General features: G+C 36.0%; 1 protein-coding gene across 1 annotated transcript in view; it reads right to left on the bottom strand.

Moving 5' to 3' along the window:
- The window catches only part of LOC119512109 (protein CEBPZOS-like), a 113,784-nt gene extending 90,507 nt beyond the window's left edge, over positions 1-23,277 (bottom strand). The window contains exons 1-2 of the mRNA XM_037806624.1: positions 23,231-23,277; positions 21,614-21,727 (exon numbers count right to left, since the gene is read on the bottom strand). Coding sequence (XP_037662552.1) covers positions 21,614-21,727; positions 23,231-23,277 — 161 coding nt within the window. The remainder of the gene's footprint in view (positions 1-21,613; positions 21,728-23,230) is intronic.
- Positions 23,278-25,257: the final 1,980 nt, after the last annotated feature.

Here is a 25,257-nt window from a genome sequence, read left to right as displayed (position 1 = left end):
CTCACTCTAAATGGGCGGGGCAACACCTCCATGGAAATTATCCAATCAAATGTTTCACTCACAGTTGACTGAGTCACATCTCCATGGAAACACTCAAAGAATTCCAATCTAATCAACACTAATATGTTTGTCCCCACAAGATTGTGTTAAAGAATATGGCTTTTTCTGGGGGGCATAATATATACAAATCAGTACGCCATCATATCAAAAATTGCCTCATGCCCTATGTAATCCCACCTTCCTCTCTCCTCTCTCTCCCTACACCATCTCATTCTCAGGAAACCACTCATGAACCTCTATGACACTATAGATTATAATATTAACATATTCTAGAATTTTCTAAAATGGAATCATACTTTATGTACTGATTTTTTATGGCTTCTTTCATATAGCACAACTACTTTGAGATTCATCTAGATTGTTATATGTATCAATAGGAATTCCTTTTTACTGTTGAGTATTCCTTTTTATGGCTATACCACAATTTGTTTATCCATTCACCCTTGGGATGACCATTAGGATATTCCAGATTTTGCTAGGCAACAAATACAGCTGCTACGGACATTTGTGTAAAAGTATTTGCCTGAACATATGCCTTCATTTTCCCTGTGTAAATATTTAGGAGTAAAATGGCTGGGTCGTGTGATGGCTGTATGTTAAAATTTTTAAGAAACTATAAAACTGTTTTCAAAAGTGGCTTACTAGATGAATAGAAAAATGGGGACAAAAAAGTAAATGAATAATGAGGGAAAGGAGGAGATAGGTTGTTTGGGGTGTGCTTTTTAACTTTTATTTGTATTTTTTTTTTTTTTGGAGTAATGAAAAGTTTCAAAAATTGACTGTAGTGATAGATACACAACTATATGATGATATTGTGAACAACTGATTGTACACTTTGGATGACTGTATGGTACATGACTATATCTCAATAAAATTGCAAGAAAAAAAAAGTTGCTTTACCAATTTACATTCCTACCAGCAGTGGTAGCATTATTCAAATTGCTTTACATCCTCATCAATACTTGTATAATCAGTCTTTTAAACTTTAGATATTTCAATAGGAGTGTAGTGGTATTTCATAGTAGTTTTAATTTGTATTTCCCTACTCTCTAATGATATTGATTTTTCACATGACTTTTTGCTTGCAGTTTCTCTTTTTTGGTCAAGTGTCCAAGTCTTGACAATTTTTAAAATGGGTTTTTTTTTTCACATCACTGAATTTTGAGAGTTCATTTTATATTATGGAAACACATAATTTGTCAGATATGTGATTTACAAATATTTGCTCTTAGTCTGAGGCATGATTTTCATTCTCTCAATAGTCTTTCAATGACAGATACTCTTAATTCTGAAACCCAATTTATCAAATTTCTTTGATATTTGTGATAGTATCTAAGAAATCTTTGCCTTACCCAACATTATATCTACAATTTCTAGTTTATAGTTGTAGGTTTTCAATTGGGTCTAGATCCATTTTGAATTTCTAGTTTATAGTTGTAGGTTTTCAATTAGGTCTAGATCCATTTTGAGTTAATTCTTGTATATGGCATGGTATACAGATTGGATTTTTTTTTTTTCCACAGTATCCATTATTCCAGCACCAAAGATTATCCTTTATTCCACTGAATTGCCTTGGAAACTTTGTAGAAAATCAATTGACTATATTTTGGTGTATTTCGCACATCTCAAATTCTTTGCCATTGATCTATGTGTCTGCACTGACACCAATACTGTACTATTTTGATAACTGTAGCTTATATTGCCTTGAAATCAGATAGCATAAGCCTTCCAACTTTGCTCTTCTTTATCAAAGTCTGGTGTTTGGGCGATTGTATGTCCTTTGCATTTCCATGTGAATTTAACAAGCTGGCTAATTTCTATAAATCTGCTGGGATTTTGATTGGTATTACACTGAATCTACTGACGGATTTGGAAAAAAATTGACATCTTAATTTTGAGTCCTTCAGCCCATGAACATGGTATCTCTCTTCATTTATTGGAGTTTTAAATTTCTCTTATGAAATACCGAGCTCATGACTTTGATGTTACGTGGTACATGGTATTTTTTATTTCCATTTCTGATAATTTTTTGCTAGTAGACAGTGCAACCGATTTTTGTATATAGATTTTGTTTCTTGCAACCCTGCTAAACTTGCTTAGTTCTAGTAGCTTTTTAGATTCCATAGGCTTTTTATATGGACTATCATATCTTCTGCAAATAAAAATAGTTTTATTTCTTCTTTACTGAACTCGATGCCTTTTATTTCCTGTAGAGGGTGACAGCAGTCATCACTGCTTATCATCTGATCTTAGGAGAAAAGTATTTAGTTGTTCACCACTAAGTGTAACCTGCTATAGGTTTTTGCTAGATGTCTTTATGAAGTTGAGGAATTCCCTTTCACCCATAGTTTGCTTAAAGTTTTATCATAAATGGATGTTGGATATTTCTCAAATCCTTTATTCCACATCTTTTGAGGTGGTTATGTGAATTTTCTGATAGTGTGGAGAATTACATCAATTTATGTTTGAATATTAAATCAACCTCTCATTCCTGAGATAGAACCCACAGGGCCATGATACTTAAGCCTTTACATATATTTTACTGGATCCAACTTGCTTTTATATTTTACTGGATTCAATTTGCTGTTTTTTTTTTTTCTTTTTTAGAGTTTTTGCATCTCTTCTCATGAGTAATACTGGTCTGTGGCTTTCTTTTCTTCTAATATTTTTATCTGTTTTAACATTAAGGCAATACTGGTCTCATACAATTAGTCGGGAGATGGTCTCTATTTTTGAAAAGAGTTTTTTTTAAGACTGATAGTATTTTTCTAAATATTTGCTTCAATTTCCCATGCCCCAGTTTCCTATAAGTGTTGCCAAATTGCATACTCTCACTGTCCAGTGTTCCTTTGAGGATGAATATAGGTGCCTACACACATGTGAAGGCAGTGGCCTTTGGAACAACGCTTGAATGCAGCTGGGCCTTAGTTTTCAATTGCCCAATATATTTGTAAAGGCCAGTTCATTACATTAAGTTTGATTTAAATATATCTTTTCAGCAAGAAAGATAAGGACTGCAACAGGATTCAGCCTTCCTTAGTGTCCCCCAACATCCTTCATTTCATCAGAAACATGCTGGCTACTGAAACTCCCCAGAGTGGTCCAAGGGCAATTGCTTTATTTTAAGAAACTGCCTTGGTAGACCAAGTGTGCTTATCTCTGGTAACAACCAAAACACAAGCATTAAAGCTTTTACTCTTTAGAAAGAAAAAGAATTAGGACATCAATAGGAAAATTGCCAAAGGAAAACTAATAGTTGATTTCCTTTTTTCCTTCATCTCTTTAAAAGTGAGAATAACCATAATAAAGTCTTAAGCATCTCTTAATTCTATTGTTTCCTAAACTAAGTTTTTCTTCTCCAAGATAAGACAACCAAAATAAATTCTTAAGAAACCTCTTATTCTAGTGTTCTTAAACTGAGTTTGCAGCCTTCAGTCAAAATTCTGTGAGTTGTTAATGACAATTTTAACTTTGTGTTTATGTTTTACAACACTCTTAAGTACTCAATATAAGCAAGTTTGGATCATCAGGAAGATTATCTTATAATTGAATATTGCTCTTAATTTCAGTTTATCTTTGGAGGTTGAATTTGCATGCCTATTATTACAAAAATACTACTATAAAATGGATTAGTGAATACCACTAGGAAATAGGATTTATTTTATATATGGTAGACTGAACACAAGGATTTATCCATTACCTCCCAAGAATTCAGAAGTAAAATATTCTTCACAAGGATGAAGAAGCCAGAAGTGGCAGCCGAAAACAGGCATCAGTAAACTTTGGGAAGGTGGGAAGCAGGTAGAAAAGTTAGCAGGAATCTAAATCCAAGCCCTGCAAAGGGGATGCCAATGAATAAAAAGGCTTATGAATTGCAGAAGGATCATGAACAGGAGCTAGAGGTGCCAGTTATTGCAGGTAAGGTGTGGAATTGAAATCAGAGAGACTGGTTGAAAGCTCAAAAAAGGGGATATGGACAATCAGTTCTCCTCACAGCCAAGTAATTACCTCTTTTCCATCCTTGCAATAGGGATAGAAGTCTCATTTTGGGAAGATGTTGAACCAAAGTTCCAGACAGGCACATGTGCAGACATAGGCACATTGGGCACAGTGATGTGTGCCTTAGTTTCCCTGCTGCAATCACCAATACCACAAAATAAATTGGCTTAAACAATGGGAATGTATTGGCTCACAGTTTTTATTCTAGAAGTCCAAAATCAAGTTGTCAGCAAGGCAATGCGTACTCTCTGAAGACTGCAGCACTCTGGGGCTAGCCACTGGTGATCCTTGGTCCTTGGCTTTTCTACCACATGACAATTCACATGGTGGCATCTTCTTCTTTCTATTCTAGGTTCCATTTACCTTCAGCTTCTTGCTTCCTTGTAGCTTTTTCCCTGTGGCCTTCTCTATAAGGTCCCCTGTAATAGGATTAAGGACCCATCCTGATTCAGTTGGCTACAACTTAACTAAAACAACATCTTCAAAATGTCCTATTTTCAATAGGTTCACACCCACAGGAATGTATTAAGAATTTTTGGGAGTACATAATTCAACCCATCACAATAAGGAAGACACAGGCCTGTCATATGGAAAGAGGGAAACTGTATAAAACTGTACACAATAAATATTAATATCCCCAAGCCACCATTCACCATTGACTCTGGGAGTTCTCACAGCCAATCATATGCTGCTCCAGGCAGAACACAAAGATTTTCTCTGAAAAACCTGACAGGATACAGAAGCTGACATTTGGGCATCACCCAACAAAATGGCAAAGTGAGCAAAATGGCCAGGTCCCTGTTCAAGCACCCTATAGCAGTATTGTCCCCAAGGGAACATTTGGCAATGTCTGGAGATATTTTTGGTTGCCACAATTGGGAAGGAAGATGCTACTGGCACTTAGTGTGTGGAAGCCAGGGATGTGGCTAAACATTCTACAAGGCATAGGACAGTTCCAGAAATAAAGAATTACCCAGCCCATGATGTTGATAGTTCCAAGGTGGAGAAATGTAATGCTGCCCTATAGAGAAGTCCACAACTTGACAAGTTCTGATCACACACAGAGCTTTCATTTATTAGTACCTCATTCTTAATTATGAATAAACACCAAGTAAAGCACCAAGTCATTTGAGAAGTGTTTGCACAAAAATAGGTTTAAAACAACAGAGATATTACAAGTAATAAAAAAAAAACTTTTAAAAATATGCCCAAGGAGATCATGAAAGGCATTGCATGTAATGACATTGTTTTGTTTAAAGGGGGTCAATCAAAATTGAAAAAAAATATTTTGGAAGCTAAAAGAGTATGAAAGATCAAAATATCAAATATAAGGAAAATATAAATCTCCCAGAAAGGAAAATAAAGACAAAAATACTAGACAACAAGAGAAAGTGTAAAAGACTATCAGAGGCTACTCTCTCTTACTAAGCCACCTTGGCAGGTGATCTCACTGCCCTCCCCCTTACATGGGACCTGACTCCCAGGGGTGTAAATCTCCCTGGCAATGCAGCATATGACTCCTAGGGATGAATCTGGACCCGGAATCATGGGATTGAGAACATCTTCTTGACCAAAAGGGGGATGCAAAATGAAATGAAATGAAGCTTCAGTGGCTGAGAGATTTCAAATGGGGTCAAGAGGTCACTCTGGTGGACATTCTTACTCATTATACAGGTAATACTTTTTAGGTTTTAATGTATTGGAATAGCTAGAAGTAAATACCTGAAACTACCAAACTCCAACCCAGTAGCCTTGACTCTTGAAGATGACTGTATAACAATGTAGATTACAAGGGGTGATAGTGTGATTGTGAAAATCTTGTGGATTGCACTCCCTTTATCCAGTGTTTGGATGGATGAGTAGATAAATGGGGACAAAAACTAAATGAAAAAATAGGGTGGGATGGGGGGGATTATTTGGGTTTTCTTTTTTATTTTTATTTTTATTCTTATTCTGATTTTTTCTGGTATAGGGAAAATGTTCAAGAATGGTTTGGGGTGATGAATGCATAACTAAATGGTGGTGCTGTGAACGGTTGATTATACACCATGGATGATCGTATGATATGTGAATATATCTCAATAAAACTGAATTGAAAAAACAAACAAACAAAAAGGATTAAAGGTGGGTCTTAATCCTTTTACTGGAGTCTTTTGTGAGAGAATAAAGGACAGAAAAAGTAAAGAGAACTTAGTGAGAAAAGACCCCAGAAAAGAAAGCAAGGACCCAAAGAAGCTGAAAGAGCCACTGAAGCCAGAAGCTGAAAGCAACAAAACCTAGGAGCGCAGGACCAGCAGACACCAGCTATGTGCCTTCCCATGTGACAGAGGTGTCCCAGATGCTGGCAGCCTTTCTTCAGAGAAGTTTATCATCCCGGATGCCTTAATTTGGACATTTTCATGGCCTTAGTGCTGTAACTTGTAAGCTAATAAAACCCCATTGTAAAAGCCAAAAAAAAAAGATTGTCAGAGGCCAATAGTGACATCATCAATATGGCAATTTACGATAGCTCCTGGAAAAGTCTCCCCTCAGAATTAACTAATAAAAGGACAAATCCCAATTGCTTGGATCTCTGAAGTATGATAGAGACTGGAGAAGAACTACATAAATGCTGAATCAAAGAAAAAGAGGAACACCAAAATCAGGTAGGAGATTTCCTCCCCAAACCCACCAGTTCCAACCCCTCTCTCTTACTCAGTCTACACAGGTTGGGAGTCTCACAGAGGCAGCACAGCTCCTGCTGCAGATGCAGAAAATAGAGCCACTCACAGAAGCGAATTAGAACCCCATGCATATCCAGGCACAGAGACCCAAGTCTGCAGAGACCCAGGGTGTAACACAAGCACTGAGGAGTGCCACATATGAAAATGCCAGCAGGGGAAAAACAGAATGGAAGAACTATTGGCAAGTGGTGCAAACACTCAATCCAGTCTCTGTTTGCTAGACCACCTAAATGCAAAGCAGACCTTTCTGGATTGACCCCATCTGGCTCCCCAGGGCAGAATACCCCAACAGGGAAGAAACAGAAAAGTCTCACCAGGAGAAAAAGAGGGTGGAGAGAGAGAACTGAACTGCTGTAAGACAGAACAGGTCCTAGAACAGTAAAGTGTAATGAAAAGGGGAAATTGAGTTAAAGTGAGAATTTAAATAAATCATAGGACCTTGGGAGAAAATTCTGAACAAAAGCAAACAGAACAGATCAAGATTCCCAGAGAAGGAAGAGAAGAAAGTAAGCTTTCTCCTGGACGTGAAACAATTGCAAAAAGGGCAATGTTAAAAATTATACCATATAAACAGGGAAGGACTTACATGCAGAAAGAGTTGAGAGAACCTGAACAGTTAAACACAGGTTATGCTAAAGGTCCAGGAAAAGTTGGATCAAATGTCAAAGAAGAGCCTTAACACAAAGCCAATCAACAATTAAATCTTAGGCAAGGGGGAGAAACTAAACTCCAGAGTTATCATATCAAAATAATCAGATGCCCAAAAGACAAAAAAAAAAAAAAAAAAAATTACAAGCTATACTAAGAAACAGGAAGATATGTAGTAGTCAAGGGAATAAAGTAAAGCTTCAGAGACATAGGATTTGGAACAGCTAATCAAATGTTCAAACAAATTTCCTAATTCAAGGAGATGAAAGAAAATATGGATATACAGCTAAAGGATACTAAGAAGACAATGTGTGAGCATAAAAGAGAATGTGAAAGAATAAAAAGAAATTTAACAGAAATTATGGTGATAAAAGGCACAAAACTAGAGATTAAAAATATACCAGAAGCACACAACAGCAGATGTGACAGGCAGAAGAAAGAATCAGTGAACTAGAAGACAGGACAAACAAAATCATTACAGTCAGAAGAACAGATAAAGAAGAGTAAAAATTGAGCAGGGTTTCAGAGACTTGAGTAACAATATTAAATATGCAGATATATGCATCACAGATGTTCCAAAAGGAAAATAGAAGATTAAAGTGGCAGAAAGAATATTTGAGGAATAATGGCCAAAAATTTCCTATTTCTTATGAAAGACATAAATATACATATCCAAGAAGCACAACATACCTCCAACAGTATAAACCCTAATAGATCTATTCTGAAACACACACTAACGAGAATGTCAAATGTGAAAAACAAAGACAGAATACTGGAAACAGCAAGAGAAAAACAATTTGTCACACACCAGGGATCCTCAGTAAGACTAGGGGCCAATTTTTCATCAGAAACCATGGAGTTGAGAAGGCAGTGGTATAATATATTTAAGGTACTCAAAGAAAAGAACTGCCAGCCAAGAATTCTTTATCCAGCAAAACTATCCTTCAAAAATGAGAGGGAGTTTAAAATATTCATAGATGAACAGAAACAGAGTTTGTCAACAAAAGACCTTCCCTACAAGAATTACTAAAGAGAGTTCTTCAGGTTGAAAGGAAAAGACAGGAGAGAATGGTTTGGAGCAATGTGAAGAAGTGACTACCTTCAGTAAAGGTAACTAAATGGGTAAATCCAAAACCCAATAGTACTGTACCCTCAATATATAACTCTACCATTTAATTACTATAAGAGTCAGAATACAATTGCACAGGAAAAAGTCGTATTTCCAGATAATGGACATACAAAATATAAAGAGGTAATGTGGGACAAAAAAGCACAAAGAGGGGAAGCTGAGAGATATGGAAGCAGAGAACACATATACTATTAAACCTAAGATGGAACCTTTTCAAATTAGTTGGTTATAGATGTATGTTGTGTAATACAAAACCCAGGGTAACATCAAAGAGAGTATTTTTAAAAATACAGAAAGAGAAATAAGAAACAGATTAGACCAATATGTCACAAAATATCACCTATAAAGAAAAGAGGCTTCAATAAAACAAAAAACAAAAAGATATTACATAAAAACAAAAGGACAAAATGGCTGAAATAATTACTGAATGTTAATGTATTAAACTCCCATTCAAAAGACACACATTGGCAGAATGTATTTAAAAAACACAATTCAACTACATGTTCTTTACAAGAGACACACATTAGACCCAAAGACACAAATAGTTTGAAAGTGAAAGGATGGAAAAAGAAAAGGAGCTGGAGTGGCTATACAAATATTGGACAAAATAGACTTTAGGTCAAAACCTGTTATAAGAGACAAATAGGACACTATATATAAATAACAGTGTCAATCCACCAAGACAAAATAACAATCAAAAATATTCATACACCTAACCATGGTGCCTCAAAATAAATGAGGCAAACCCTGACAAAACTGAAGGGAGAAATAGACACTTCTACAATAATTGTTGAAGACTTCAAATCCGCACTCTCATCAATAGATAGAATATGTAGATAGAAGATAAATAAGGAAACAGAGAACATGAATAATGTTATAAATGAACTAATCCTGACAGACATATAAAGAACACTGCACCCCAAAATATCAGCATATACATTCTTCTCAAGTGCACATGGATCATTCTCCAAGATAGACCATATATTGGGTCACAAAACAAGTCTCAATAAATTTTAAAACACTGAAATTATACAAAGCATCTTCTCTGACCCCAATGGAATGAAATTTGAAATCAGTAACAGGCTGAGAACTTCAAAATTCACAAATATATGGAAGTTTAACAACACACTCTTAAACAACCAGTGGGTCAAAGAAGAAATTACAAGGGTGATCAGTAAATATCTTGAGATGAATGAAAATGGGAATACAACATAGCAAAACTTATGAGGTGCAGTGAAGACAGTGCTGCCAGAAGTTTGAGCCCTAAATGCTTGCATTATAAAAGAAGAGTTAAAAGCAAAGACTTAACTGCACCATCAGGAGGAACTGGAAAAACAGCAAACTAAACTCAAAGCAAGCAGAATAAAAGGAATAAAAATTAGAGCATTAAATGAAATTGAGAATAAGGAAACAGCATCAACAAAACCAAAAGTTGGTTCTTTGAAAAGTTCAATAAAATTCACAAACTTTAAAGTAGACTTATAAGGAAAAAGAGAAGCCAAAAATAAAGAAAATCAGAAATGAGAGGGGGACATTAATACTGACCCCACAGAAATAAAAAAGCATCATGGAAGATACTATGAACAACTGTACACCAACAAATTAGACAACCTAGATGAAATGGACAAATTCCTAGAAATACACAAAAAACTACACTGGCTCTAGAAGAAGTAAAATATCTCAACACATCAATTAAAAGTAAAAAGATTCAATCAGTTATCAAAAGCCTCCTAACAAAGAGAAGCCCAGGACCAAACAGCTTCAAAGGTGAATTCCACCAAACATTCCAGGAAGAATTAATACCAATCCTGCTCAAATTCTCCCAGAAAACTGAAGAGGAGAGTACACTTTAACTCAATCCATGAGGCCAGCATCACCCTAATACCAAATCCAAATAAAGATGCTATAAGAAAAGAAATTACAGACCAATTTCTCATAAGAATATAGATGCAAAAGTCATCAACATAATACTTGCAAATCAAATCCAAGAGCACATCAAAAGAATTATACACCATGATCAATTGGGATCTAGCCCAGGTATGCAAGGATAGGTCAACATAAGAAAAGCAAATCATGTAATACATCACATTAATAAATCAAAGGGGAAAACCACATGATCATCTCAATTGATGCAGAAAAGGCATTTGACAAAATTCAATATCCTTTCTTGATGAAAACACTCAAAATAATAGAAATAGAAGGGAAATTTCTTAATATGATAAAGGCAATATATGAAAAACCCACAGCTAACATCATACTGAATGGAGAAAGACTGAAAGCGTTCCCTCTAAGATCAGAACAAGACAAGGATGCCCACTGTCACCATTGTTGTTCAAAATTGTGCTGGAAGTTCTAGCTAGACAAAGAAAAAGCAAGAAAAAGAAATAAAAGGCATCCAGATTGGAGAGAAAGTAGTAAAACATTCATGGTTTGCAGATGACATGATCTGATATGTAGAAAATCCTGAAAAATCTACAGCAAAGTTACTAGAGCTAATAAATGAATATAGCAAAGTGGCATGATACAAGATCAACAGGCAAAAATCAGCAATGTTCCTATAAACCAGTAATGAGCAACATCAGGAGGAAATCAGGAAAAAAATTCCATTTATAATAGCAACCAAAAGAATCAAGTATTTAGGAATAAACTTAACCAAGGCCACAAAAGACACAGAAAACTACAAGAAACTGCTGAATGAAATCAAACAGGACCAAAAAAAAAAAAAAAAAGAAAAAAAAAGGAAGAACATACCATGTTCATGGATTGGAAGACTAAATATAGTTAAGATGTCAATTCCACCTAAACTGATGTATAGATTCAATGCAATACCAATTAAAATCCCCACAAGTTATTTGCAGAAATAGAAAAACCAGTAACAAAATTTATTTGGAAGGGCAAGGTGCCCCGAATGGCCAAAAATACCTTGAGAAAGAGGAATGAATTGGGAGGTCTCACACTACCTGACTTTGAATGATATTACAAAGCTACAGTGATCAAAAGAGTATGCATAAAGATTGATATACCAACCAATGGGCTCAAATTGAGTGTTCAGAAATAGACCCTACCATCTACAGTCAATTGATCTTTGATAAGAGAGTCAAGCCAACTCAACTGGGACAGAGCAGCCTCTTCAATAAACGGTGTTTGGAGAACTGGATAAACATATTCAAAAGAATGAAAGAGGACTCCTCTCTCACACCTTATACAAAAATTAACTCAAAATAGATCAAAGACATAAACATTAAAGCTAATATCATATAACTTTTACAAGAAAAGGTAGGGAAATATCTTAAAGATCTTGTGATAGGAAGTGGTTTACTAGACCTTACACCCAAAAGATGAGCAATGAAAGAATAGATAAATGGAATATCCTCAAAATTAAATGGAATATCCTCAAAATTAAACACTTTTTTATATCAAAGGACTTTGTCAGAAAAGTAAAAAGGCAGCCTACACAATAGGAGACAATAATTGGAAACCACATATCAGATAAGGGTTTAATATCCAGAATATACAATTCAACCACAACAAAGACAAACAACCCAATTAACAAACAGGCAAAAGACAGACACTTTTCTGAAGAGGACTCAAGAACATATGAAAAGATGCTCAACTTCACTGATTAGGAAAATGCAAATCAAAACCACAATAAGATATCATTTCACACCAACTACAATGGGAAAACAAAATTACAAGTGCCAGAGAGGATGTGGAGAAAGAAGTACACTTATTCACTGTTGGTGGGAATGTAGAAAGGTGCAGCCACTCTGAAAGGCAGTGTGGCAGCTCCTCAGGAAGATAAGTATAGAATTTCCCTATGATCCAGGAATTCCATTACTAGGTATTTACTTAGAGGAGCTGAAAACTAAGACACAAACACACATTTGGACACCGATGTTTATAGCAGTATTATTCACAATGTCTAAGAGATGGAAATAGCCCAAATGTCTATCAATGGATGAGTGGATAAACAAACTGTGGTATATACACATGACAGAATATTATGTAGCTGTAAGAAAAGTCACAGAGCATATAACAACAGGGATGAATGTTGAGTGAAATTAGCTGGAAACAAAAGGAAAAATACGGTATGGTCTCATTAATATGAACTAAAAATAATGAGCGAACTTTGAGAGTTAAAGAAGACAAAACAGGTTATCAGGAGACAGAAAGAGGGAAAGATCAGCATTTGATGCTGAAAGACTACAGAATGTTCAACAGGATGGATTGTATAGATCCAGAAATGAATAACACAATACTGTGTGACGGTAGCACAATATTGTAAGTACACTGAACAAAGATGACTGTGAGTAAAGTTGAAAGAGGAAGGCTGGGGACATGTGTGACACCACAAGGAAAGATGGAGGACAGAGACTGGGGCTGTGTAACTTAACTGAAACCTTGAATGGTCAATGATGGTGATAAATGTACAAATATAAGAATATTTGTACATGTGGGAGAACAAATGAATGTCAACTTTGCTAGGTGTTGAAAATGGGATGGTATTGGACATAATCAATAAAACCTAGAGTCTATAGTTAACAGTAACATTGTAATATGCTCCCATTAATTGTAACAAAGGCAATATACCTAAGCTAAATGTCTATAAGATGGAGATATAATGGAGGAGTATGGGATTCCAGGTAGTGGTGGTGTTGTCTGACCATTTTATTGTATTTATTTTATTTTTATTTTTTATTTTATCCTTTACATTAGCTTTTAAATTTTTTTTTTTTTTTGGAGCTATGGAAGTGTTCAAGGGCTCATCATGGTGGTGAATGTACAACTATAAGATGATACTGTGAACAACTGTACACTGGATGATTGTATCACATGTGAATATATATAATTGCAGAGGGGAAAAAAATAAATAAGCAGAGAGATACAAGTGCTGGAGAAAATATGGAGAAAGGTATTTACCTATTCACTGTTCGTGGGGACATAGAATGGTGCAGCCCATCTGGAGGGCAGTGTGTTGATTCTAAAAGAAGCTAAGTATGGGGTAGCCATAAGATCCTGCAACCTCCTTATTGGTTATATATTTGGAGGAACTGAGAGAAGGGACATGAATGGACATTTGCACACTGGTGTTTATGGTGGCAATATTCATGATTTGCAATGGATGGAGGTGGCCTAAGGGTACATCGACTGATGAACAGAATGGTGAACTGTGGTGTATGGGTACAATAGAATACTGAGTGGCTCCAAGAAGGAAGAAGTTGTGAGGCATGCAACTAGGTAAATGGATCTTGAGGACGGCATTTTGAGGGAAATAAGCCAGAAACGAAAAGACAAACATTATAATGCCTCACTAATATGGACTAAATATAATGTGCAAACTCTGAGAATTGAATCTTAGAGTACAGGTTATTAGGAGAAGGCTTACTGTAAAAGTCCCTAGATTGTAGGCACTTACAGCAGTCACGTCGATTCCTGAGTTGTACTGGTTATCTCTAAATTCTAAGATGCTGAGCTCTTTGTGTATAACTGGTCGGTCCCTGGAACTTTGAGTATCTGTGTGACACCTGAGACTCGGAGCTAGAATTTGGCAGCTACGAATGTCAGTATCACCCCATACAGCAACTGTTTGAAAAGCTGAAAAAGAGTTCAGACTTCAACTAGAGATATCAATGAAACAATCTGTTTAGGACTAAGGAAAATCAAACTAAAGGGTAAAGGATGATATTGACTGTGTTTTAAAACTACAACTTCTGTGTGAGAGCAAAGGAAGACATGTTTATTTGGTGCAAAATCTATTTTTTGTAGGACACTAAATAATTTAACTTGTATGGTCAGTTTATTCAAATCCCATAATTACATGTAACTTTGAATAGGGCGTGAGATCTGGTTGGTTTGCACAGGTTAGTGTGAAACCCCAATACATTCCAAAGTAATCTGGGCAGAAAATAAAAAATGTAGTTGCAAAGCCCCCTGAGGGACTGGATAAAAATGTGGAAATATTAAACTTTCCCACCTGGGGAATTACTGATATATTCACAAGCATTGGGGACTACCAATTTAGAAGGCTGAGTCCTCAATCTTGGGTCTTGCCCTTATGAAGCTTGTTACTGCAAAGAAGAGGCTAAATCTACTAATAATTGTGCCTAAGAGTCTCCCCAAGAGAACCTCTTTGTTGTTTAGATATGGCTGCTCTCTCCTTAAGTCAATTCTGCAGGTAAACTACTCACTCCCCACTCCCACCCCCACCCCCAATGGACATGAATCCCAAGGGTGTAATCTCCCTGGCAATGTGGGACATGACTCCCAGGGATGAGCCTAGACCCAGCTTTGTGGAATTGAGAAAGTCTTCTTGACCAAAAGAGGGAAAAGAAATGAAGCAAAATGAAGTTTCGGGGGCTGAGAGATTTCAAATGGAGTCGAGAGGTCATTCTGGAGGTTATTCTTAGGCATTATATAGATATCCCTTTTTAGTTTTTAGTGTTTTGGATTAGCTAGAAGGAAATACCTGAAACTGTTGAACTGCAATCTGGTATCCTCGTTTCTTAAAGACAATCATAATAACTATATAGCTTATACACTGTGACTGTGTGATTGTGAAAACTTTGTGGCCCACACTCCCTTTATCCAGTATGGACAGACGGGTAGAAAAATGGGAACAAAAATTAAATACATAAGGGGGGAAGGGGGGATGGGATGTTTTGAGTCTTCTTGTATTTTTATTCTCTTTTTGAAGTAATGAAGATGTTCTAAAATTGATTCTGGTGATGAATGAACAACTATATGATGGTACTGTGAACAAATGATTGTACACTGTGGATGACTGTAGGGTATGTGGATATATTTCAATAAAATTGAATTTAGAAAAGAAAAGAATGAAGGAGGACCCTTATCTTTCACCATATAAAAAAAAATCAATTCAAAATGGATCAAAGACCTAAATACAAGAACTAAGACTATAAAACGCCTCAGAAACAAACAAACAAACAAACACAAGGAAGCATCTTCAGGATCTTGTGACTTTACACTCAAAGCACAATCAACAAAGGAAAAAAATAGGTAAATGGGACCTCATCAAAATTAAACTTTTGTGCCTCAAAAGACTTTATCACAAAAGTGAAAAGACAACCTACTCAATGGGAGAAAATATTCAGAAACCACATATCCAATAAGGGTTTAACATCCAGAATATATAAATAAATCATACAACTCAACAATAAAAAAAACAACCCAATCAAACTATGGCAAAAGACTTGAATAGACATTTCTCCAAAGTGAATGTGCAAATGGCTATAAAGCACATGAAAAATGCTCACCATCATTAGCTATTAGGGAAATACCAATCAAAACCATAATGATGGTTTCATACCCATTAGAATGGCTACTCTTAAAAAAAATAAGAAAATTACAAGTGTTGGAGAGGATGTGGAGAAACAGGAACATGCATTCATTGCTGGTAGGAATGTAAAATGGTACAGCTGTTGCAGAAGACAGCTTGGCAGTTCTTCAGAAAATGAAGTATAAAATTATCATATGACCTGGAAATCCCTCTAATAAATATACACCCAAAAGAATTGAAAGCAGGGACTCAAACAGATACTTGCACTCCATTGTTCATAGCAGCATTATTCACAACTGCCAAAAGATGGAAGCAAAGCGGGTGTTCAAAAACTAATGAATGGATAAACAAAATGTGGTATATACATACAATGGAATATTATCAAGTCCTGATTCATGTGACAACATGGATGAAATAATTAGAAGAAGCAAACTCAGAGTCAGAATCTAGAACATAGGCTACCAGGGGCTGGGTTGGGGGTAGGTAATGGGCAGTTAATGCTTAAGTTGTACAGAATTTCTTTTGGGGTTGATTGTACAGTTTTGGTAACAGACGGTGGGGATGGTAGGACAATAATGTGAATGTAATTAACAGCACTTAATTATATATATGAATGATTAAAAGGGGCTATTTTAGGTAGTATATAGGTTACTAGAATGAAAATTAAAAGAAAACTTAAGACTGTACAAAACAATGAATGCTACTGTAAATGTACTATAGTTATTGTAATTATAAAAATATTCTTTCATGATTTATAATAAATGTACCTCACAAATGCAAATTGTTAATAGGGTGGTATATAAGAACTCTATTTTATATTTTATGTATATTTCTGTAAACCTACAACTTCTCTAACAAAATTATTTTTAAGAAAGAATATTAGAACCTTTCAGAGTGAGGAAAAAAAGCACATAAGAGGCAGAGGTGCGGAGAGATTACCTATAATGGCAGTCGACTTCTCAAGAGCAAATCTAAACACTAGAAGTCTGTGAAAGTGCCTTCAAATTTGAATAAAACTGTCTTTGTTCAATTTAGAATTAAATCCAGACAACTATCGATTGGTGTGAGAGTAGTATAAATAGATTTTCAGATCATCAGATTGTTAAAATACCCTGCACCCTCTCTCAGGAAGCCATTGAAGTATATGCTTCACCACAGCAAAGAAGAATGTGCAGAGGCTAGCACGTAGCCAGTCCAGATTAGGAGATGAAATTGGGAGTGCCCCAGAAGGGACTCTCTAGAAAACAATTGAGCATTTACTTACATTACCATGTAGAAAGAAATATACTGTCGGAGCAGTTGGGAAGAATTAGTGATAAGGAAATAGGATAAGAAGGAAACAAGTAGACAAGGCAATTGCTAGTTTCAGGAAAAACAAAGTTTTTGAAAAATAAATATCATAGCATGTAACTTGGCTCAAGGCCAAATAGAACTGTTGTTCTTTAAATTATATCAATCTTCAGTGATTAAGTGAAAAAACAAATAGTTTGATATAAACTTTGGAAAAAAGGGTAGAGTGATGAGATAGAATAACAGCACCAAATCTTCATCCTCCAAATAAATAATGTTTAAATTTGACAAATGAAGACATATCTAGAAATATTAAATGATTTTTATTGAATTCTTCTGCATTTAATATAAAATTCAAGTAACGGAGCCTTAAACCAGTGGAGTTTTTCATTGTTTTTGTTCATATAACAAGAAATCCAGATGTAGTCAGTCCAGGTTCAAATAGTGGCTAAAGCGTGCTGGGGCCAAGATTTCTGTCACCCCCTAATCTTTCTTTCAGATCAAACACAAAGTAGCTGTTACAGCTTCAACCATCATAACTGCATCCCAGGCTGAAGTGGGGAGAAATGGCGAAAGATAAAGTGGTATATGCCAAAGAAATTTATCTTCCTTTTTAAATGAATTGTCCTGGCTGAGACGGCCCTCTTTTTACTGCAAGGGGAGCCGGGAAATGTAGTTGTTTTTAGCTGGATATGTTGTCAGCTTGAATAAAACTGGGATTTGGTTAGTAAAGAGAAGAGAAATGGATATTGGATAGGTAATTTGCAGTCCCTGCCAAGGGGGTAAATACCAGGAAAAATCAATTAAAATAGTTGGAAGTAATTTAGAACTGGGTCTCAGGTAAGAGGGCAATCAAAGGTTACGAGTTTTGTTACAATCCTTATAACCACAGACTTTTTAAACTATAAACATGTATTAATATAAAAAATTAAAGAAGTGTGCTTAAAATATATAAGTGATGCATTCATAAATGAAGGATGCATAACATCATAGTATGCCACATAAAATAAAGATCTCACAAACTCCAAATAGAAAAAAAGGGCATGGGAGAATTGAGCCAAAACAAAACACATAGGCACCCCAAACTTAGAAAAATGTGAACCTTAGCGGTCAATAGCATATTCTCATGGCAATTAGCAACTTGATTTCCCCAAAATAAAACCTAGGGCATAATATTAATGTTTCTAAATTGGGTGTTACTGGTTTGTAATTTTTTAGTTCTTAAATTATACATTTGGTTCTGTTTGACATGGTGTAAGAACCATAAACATAAGGAGGAATTTATACCCACTTTCATTTTGTGCATTTGTAACATAAAAAGTAATTCAAATCAGTACTGAAGTTCAACAAGCTTACTTTTCCTTAAAAAGAAATCTGTGTATTATTTCAGTTTGAGAATTTTTGTTCTATAATTATTGCCTTATTGAAGGAAGTTGCTTCTCATATATTCAACATATTCTTTCTACCCATGTTGTTTTATAATCATAATCATTGTTTCTCATATTTAAAGATGGTTAGGGTGGGAAAAGCATGTCTAAAGATAGATCTGGATCTGATCTTTGTAGTTTTGTCACCTTGTACAAAGTGCTTAATGTCCTGGCATTTAAGTTTCCTCATCCAAAAATCAGACATGACTATATCTACCTCAAATATGTGTGGAGATTAAAACACCAAGCTTAGAACCTTGTACACAGCAGCGGCCTCATAAATAAGTCTTAGTTCACAAAAGACAGAGTTATTAACCTTACATGTAGTTACACATGAAGTTTTCTATGAAATCTATTTTTTGAAGATGCAAAATCTATAACCTTTTGGTTAACATGAAAACTTTTTCTCATCTCAGTGGGAATAATGACAATTTGAACCAGCTACCTATAGTTTTCCTCTACAATATTTCTTGAATCTATTAAATTATAACTCTTCTCATTTTGTTCCGTCCTCTAAAAATCAATTTAAACATATTTCACTCTGTCTTCTTATACTGGAAACTTACCAGATGTCAGACACTGAAGTTGACCCAGATTCCAGCTGTTCTAAAATTATATTATCTTTTTTTCATATATCCCACAAAAATGCCATCAATGACATATCACACAACAAAGGGAACAGCAGGGGAGAAGAGCTAAGAGAAAGTCTTAACTATCCTTCCTAGGAAGCAGGAAGAAGCTTGATATGCAAATAATCTAGAAAGTTTTGATCAAGATGGGTCTTGTCCAGTATACCCATAAACATCCTAGCCCTCAGAATCATCACTACCATCCTTAATATCATCCAGTATCCCTGCACAGCATTTTGACAGTTTGTGAAGCATTTTCACATATATCACCTATCCCCGTGAAGTAGGCATTTCTCAGTTTACAGAAGGTCACACAATTAGTAGGGTTCAAGCATTGTAGGGCTCAAGCCCATCCCTCCACCTTACAGCAACACAGGGGATCCTACACAGCCAAAGAATGGGAAGTCATTGCACTGACCAGGATGATGAGGTCAAATTCTGCCAGTTAGGTGGTAGGCAGGATGTGACTCCCAGCTATGGACACAAATGCATAGGAAAATGAATCCAGCAAAGAATTAAAAAGTACTAACATCTCCATCAGATGGATCCCTAGACAATAACCATTTCTTATTCCTTTGATAGGAAGAAAATACTTAAGTTCAGACTTCACTGATTAGGCACAGCATGTTTTGATGAACAGTGAATGTGTTCAAATCTGTAAGTTACCTCACTCACACAAAGCAACAGAGAGAAGTCAGAATTAGGCTAAGAGAAGCAGACCAGATGCTCTCTCCAAAGCATAAAAGAAGTAAGACCGTAAGCCATAATGCGCCTTTATGGCTGATGGTCTTACTTCTTTTATACTGCCAAGGGAACACATTTGCTTATTTATAAGGAAGGAGCAGTAGATTGGTACACTGTTAGGAGAGACAGAGACAGACAAAACAGTGATAAACAACGGTTTAGAAAATCTTACAGCCCATAAAGACAACTGTCCAGATGGTTCAGATATATTCTTAATGTCTAACCTGGCATAGTACAATTTCCCTCTGCTTTGGAGTTAAACAATACCCAAAATGATATTAAGTACATTTAAAAATAGCATTCCTTGAATAAACTTGGATGTGTATTCAAACACTGACTCAGCCATTACAAAGTGAAGCTACACCAGGTTGGAAACAGTACTACTTCCCATAAGGGGAAACTATCACTTCTTAATCAGACAGAGATGATTGGCTTTAAATTCTAGCTTGTGTGCCAGTTATCAATTCACCACGTCTCAGCTCCAAATGTACCCTTCAACATATGCTGTGAGAAACAACAATTCCTTAAGCCTCTTCCTTTAAAGTGAGCACAATTTAAGCTTCCTCGGTAGAGGGCACTGTAGAGACTTTGCAGAGGGATGGGGCTTCCTGCTATTTTCTGCACCAGCCTGGCCCAGCAGTGTGTGAGCACATCTGCTGGAGCCCACCCCAGCCTAGACAGCCTAGAGGGTGGTCCCTCTGCACCTCCACAGCATTCGCCTGCCCATAACCTTTCCACAACCTAACAGACAGGGAAAACAGAGCCCCAGGCAGCCTTCACTTCCTATATTCCTCAGCTAGACCCCTTGCTGCCAGCATGACATCTGCCTTAGGCCTGGAGATTCACATACTCAGCAGCCCTTCAAGTCCCATCCCGGTTCAGCCTGATTGCGCCAAACGTCTCTTGCCCCCACTGACACTCAGACTCCCACTGCACATCTTTGTTACCAGGTGATAAGTGTGTGCTCCTCACCTGCATTCCAAAAGATGGCCCCTTGCAGAGCAGCTCCAAACCAGCTCCCACCCTGCTAAAGCTGCCAAATTCTCTGCTAATTTGATAGCCAAACCACATCTTCTTCAAGGGTATCTGCACTACTGTCAAGTTTATTTTTCCTTGGGTAGGGTCCATCAGCCCTAGGGTACCATATAGAGTTTCTAGGTATGGTAAAGTTTCTCTTTTATCCTAGTTAATTCTTTATATTAGACTTCTCATGTTAACCTACTGTTTTCTCTATATCCTGATTCGACCCAGACTATGGCAGCTTTAAAACAGGAAAAACAATAAGACAAAAAACAGAAACACTGAGATCAAGAATTCTACTTTAATTTATTAAATGCTGTATTTCAGATAATGTTAAGCAACAAACATTTTATATCACTTAATCCTCAAAAGAATTCAGCATGATTAAATATTTAAAGTTCAGAGAGATCAAATAACCTGTCCAGGTTTATAGCATAGGAAGAGTCATATAGAATTCAAAAGCTTGTTCATTTGAACACAGAGTTTTTAACTTTAGACTCATCAGAATCACTAAGATTTCCCAGCAAAGGCATGAAAGAAAAAAAAAAAAAAATCAGCATTTACAGCAAATTAGTCTTAGAATGATGGGTGTAGAGCATGCATTAGTGGTGGAAGATTAAGAATCAGTATTACTGAAAGTTTCTTACCGAAATCTAGGTAGGATGTGCTGAGGAACCAGCACAGAATGGCAGCAGCAAGAATCTTGAGAATCCAGAGGATAGACTGATTTCAAAGGGACATCACGAGGATTTCGCATCAGCCTGGAAAAACAGGATGAACGAAAGTCAAATCTGAAGATTGGAAATATGGGAGATGTCACAAAGGACATGACATCCCATGTAATAATCATTTCCTTCTTGTGGGAAGCATATGAGGTTATTAATGACTATTCATAAGCCAAGTATCCCAAGTAAGGGAGGATAGTTATTTAGCATCTCCACAGGGCCATAGTTTTTTTCTGTGAGTGAAACAGTGAAAGGGAAAGGAAGGTTCTCTCTCCTTTGTGTGGTTGCAGCTTAGTAGTCTCCGCAGAGACCTGCCTGCCAGGCTCAGGCAACCCTGTGGTCCTGCACCCCCATTGCCTGGAGCCTGATGTCGGCTCTAGAACCCAGAACTGTTCAGACAATTGAGGAAGCCCAGGCACCAGCTGTGTTACTTGGCATTATACTTTATTGGGAACTGAGTGACAGCAAATCCCTTTGACCTGCCTCTTTCTCTCAGCATTCTTCAATGTTTGATTGCCTTTATAAACAATCAAAGCACTGCCTTGCCCAGAGGCAGGAGACAATTTTAAATTTGGTGGTTTTTACAATAATAACCCTCTGCCATAGAAAAAAATCAGAAGAGAGAGGATAGCTTTCCTGAGAGATATACCCAATTCGGGACATGCTAAGCTGGTTATTTTAGGAGAAATAACCAGTAAGCACAGAGGAAAAAAAAAATAAGAATTTGAGCTCAGGTGAGAGACTGAGTAGCCATCTATAGAGAAGCCTCTGAATTACACAGAAGGCTACAGCTGGAAGACAACATATAGTTACTCGAGTTTAAGTCCCTCATTTTTTATAGAGAAAACTGAAACACCGGGAGGTGGTTGTCATCCTGATCACTTTAGTGCTTTCCCGTATCTTTGATACTTTTCCAAAATAAGAGATAATCAAAGGCAGATCTGAGAACAGAATTCAGGCCTTCATACTCAGTTCCAGAGTATACATTCACTCTTCTCGTCAAAATAAGGGGCAGCAGTGTATTTGTTTTTTTACTTAACAGGTTAAACATGCACATGCTACAAATTCAAAAGGTACGAAGTGCTAACAGTGAAAAATGTCTCCCTTCAGACTCATCTCACAGCCATCCCATCTGTTTCTATATTTATAACCACTTTTATCAGTTTCTTCTGTATCTTACAAGAGAGTCTATGCATATCAAATAATTATTTTTGCAATAACAGCAGCATATCTTACATGCCATTCTTCCCTTTGTGTGGTGGTTGTTTTTAACTTAAAATATCTTGGAGATTTTGCCTTACTGGTATGCTGTAAGCTGCTTAGCTGCAAACTGCTAAACTGTTTACTGCATGCTAGTGCAACAATTTGTGTGACTAATTTCCTCCTGCAAAGAATATTCATATATAAGTCATTATATACATGTTAGCATATCTATATTTATGTACCTATGCTATATATTAAAGGTATAATACATACCCTTGCTAGGTCAAAAACATCGGCATTTCTATCTGTGATATATATTGTAAGTGGTGGTTGTACCAATTTACTTTTCCACGAATAATGCCAAGTGCCCACTTTTCCCACATGCTTGACAACATGGGTTGTTTTCAAGCATTCGGGTCTTTTCTACATTAATAATTTTTAAAATGTTATTGTAATTTTGATTTACATTTATCTTATTAAGAGACAACTTGATCTTTTCAAATATTTAAAAGACATTTGTATTTCCTTTCTTATGAATTATCTGAACATATCACCAGTGCATTTTTTTTTCCTAAAGATCTATAAGAGTTTTCCATAAATAAAAGAAATTAACACTTTTTGGTGTGTAGAACTGTTTAAATGTAATCAGATTGTATATCTCTTTAAGTATTCCCAGGCTTTCAAGTAGTAATGCTAGAAGCAAATTTTCTTAGGATTTTTTTCCCTCCAAAGAATGAAACAAAACAAAGAATAAGGCATAGGAGGAATCTGACTGGATTCAGGAATGAGTTGTGTGATCATGTTTCCAGGAAACCAATGTCATACACTTAGTAAGCCCATTCCTCTCCTGCCACCAGAACTCTCTTGCCTAGGAGGAAAATTCTTAATTCTTTAGTTCCTACCAAACAATTTGTCATGAAATGCCTCTATAATAGATATGTTCCCCTAGGAACACATCTAAAAGGAGCAAGATCTTATCCTCATTCTCATGTTTTTGTTTTTCCTTTTAAACCACCACATCCTTACGGCTGTCTTTGAATGAAAACATAAGCTAATGAAAAAAAAATCCACATTAAATTAAGATCAGCACAGCATCATGAACAAAAACAGGTGTCAAATGATTTTCTAAAATGGGGGGGGTGGATTTCCATACCTTTTGCTCTCTAGGTACAAAGTAATATATATTTAACTATTTAAAATAGAAATAGAAATATTAACCATAACTACAGGAAACAGAGGTTTCTACTGTTAAAAACTGGTGACAAGAGTATGGAAATGGAACCACAACTGGACACTTGAAAAACCTGGCAGACACATTTTGACCAAGTACTCATGGTTAAGATCACCAAAGAAAAGTCATGTTGCTACAGTGTAACCCCTGATGTGGTGAGATTAGCAGGGTGTTTCACCTCTTTGGATTTCCCTAAAAGCTATCACCTCAGTCTAACAATGAGAAAAATCTCAGACAAATTCCAGTTGCAAGACCTTCTACAAAACTTAAGATACTGCTTAAATCTTTGAAACTGCCAAGGTCATGAAAAACGCAAAAGCTAAGAAACTGTCACATATTTGAGGAAACCCTTGAGATATGACAACAAAATGCAATGTGCTATCCTAGATGGGTTCCTGGAAAAAAAAATTAAAAATTGCTGAAATAAGAATAAAATCTAGAGTTCAGTTTTTTAAAAGCTTGTATATCCTTCCAGGTATTTTCATTAGTTTGTTCCATTTTGCAAACTGCTTTTTTTTTATTATTATATGAACATCTTTCTATGTCAACAAATAATTCTATCATTTTTATTACCCAAGTAGAATTTCTTCTGTGTATTGTATTTATTTTACCAAAATTTATTTAATCGCTTTAGTTCAGCACAGGTAGGTTTTTTTGTTTTTGTCAACAATATAAGGGATAATATAATGAAAATCCTTGTGGTGAAATATTTTCGGACATCTTTGATTATTTAAGATAAATTCCTAGAAGCAGCCTTGGCGAGTCTAAGTATAGTCTCATTTCTAAAGCTTTGCCCTTCGGGAAGTTGTAAGGCTGCCCATTTCCCTCAATAACAATGGGTAGCATTTTTGTCTCTGCCTTTGCCAAAGTAGTAGGCACAAAAATGGTTTTTCTTTTTTTTTTTTTTTTTTTTTCTAATGACAGTGCCAATGACTTCGTCAAACAGTTTTTTCTTAGCCAGCTTCTGTTCTCTCTTCTGAACATTTTCCATTCCCTCCTTTTAAAATTCTTTCAACTTCAGTGTGTCTTTGAAAGGTACCCAAAGAAATTGCTGCTATTCTCTAAAAATAACAGAAGGCACTATTCCTAAGTTTCCTTAAATAGGGATGTCAGATATTCTAAAGAACATTCT

Source organism: Choloepus didactylus, chromosome 17, assembly GCF_015220235.1.
Source record: "Choloepus didactylus isolate mChoDid1 chromosome 17, mChoDid1.pri, whole genome shotgun sequence".
In the NCBI taxonomy this organism is placed as follows: Eukaryota; Metazoa; Chordata; class Mammalia; order Pilosa; family Megalonychidae; genus Choloepus; species Choloepus didactylus.
The sequence above is the reverse complement of the archived record's forward strand: the minus strand, read 5'-3'. Positions and strand labels throughout refer to the sequence as shown.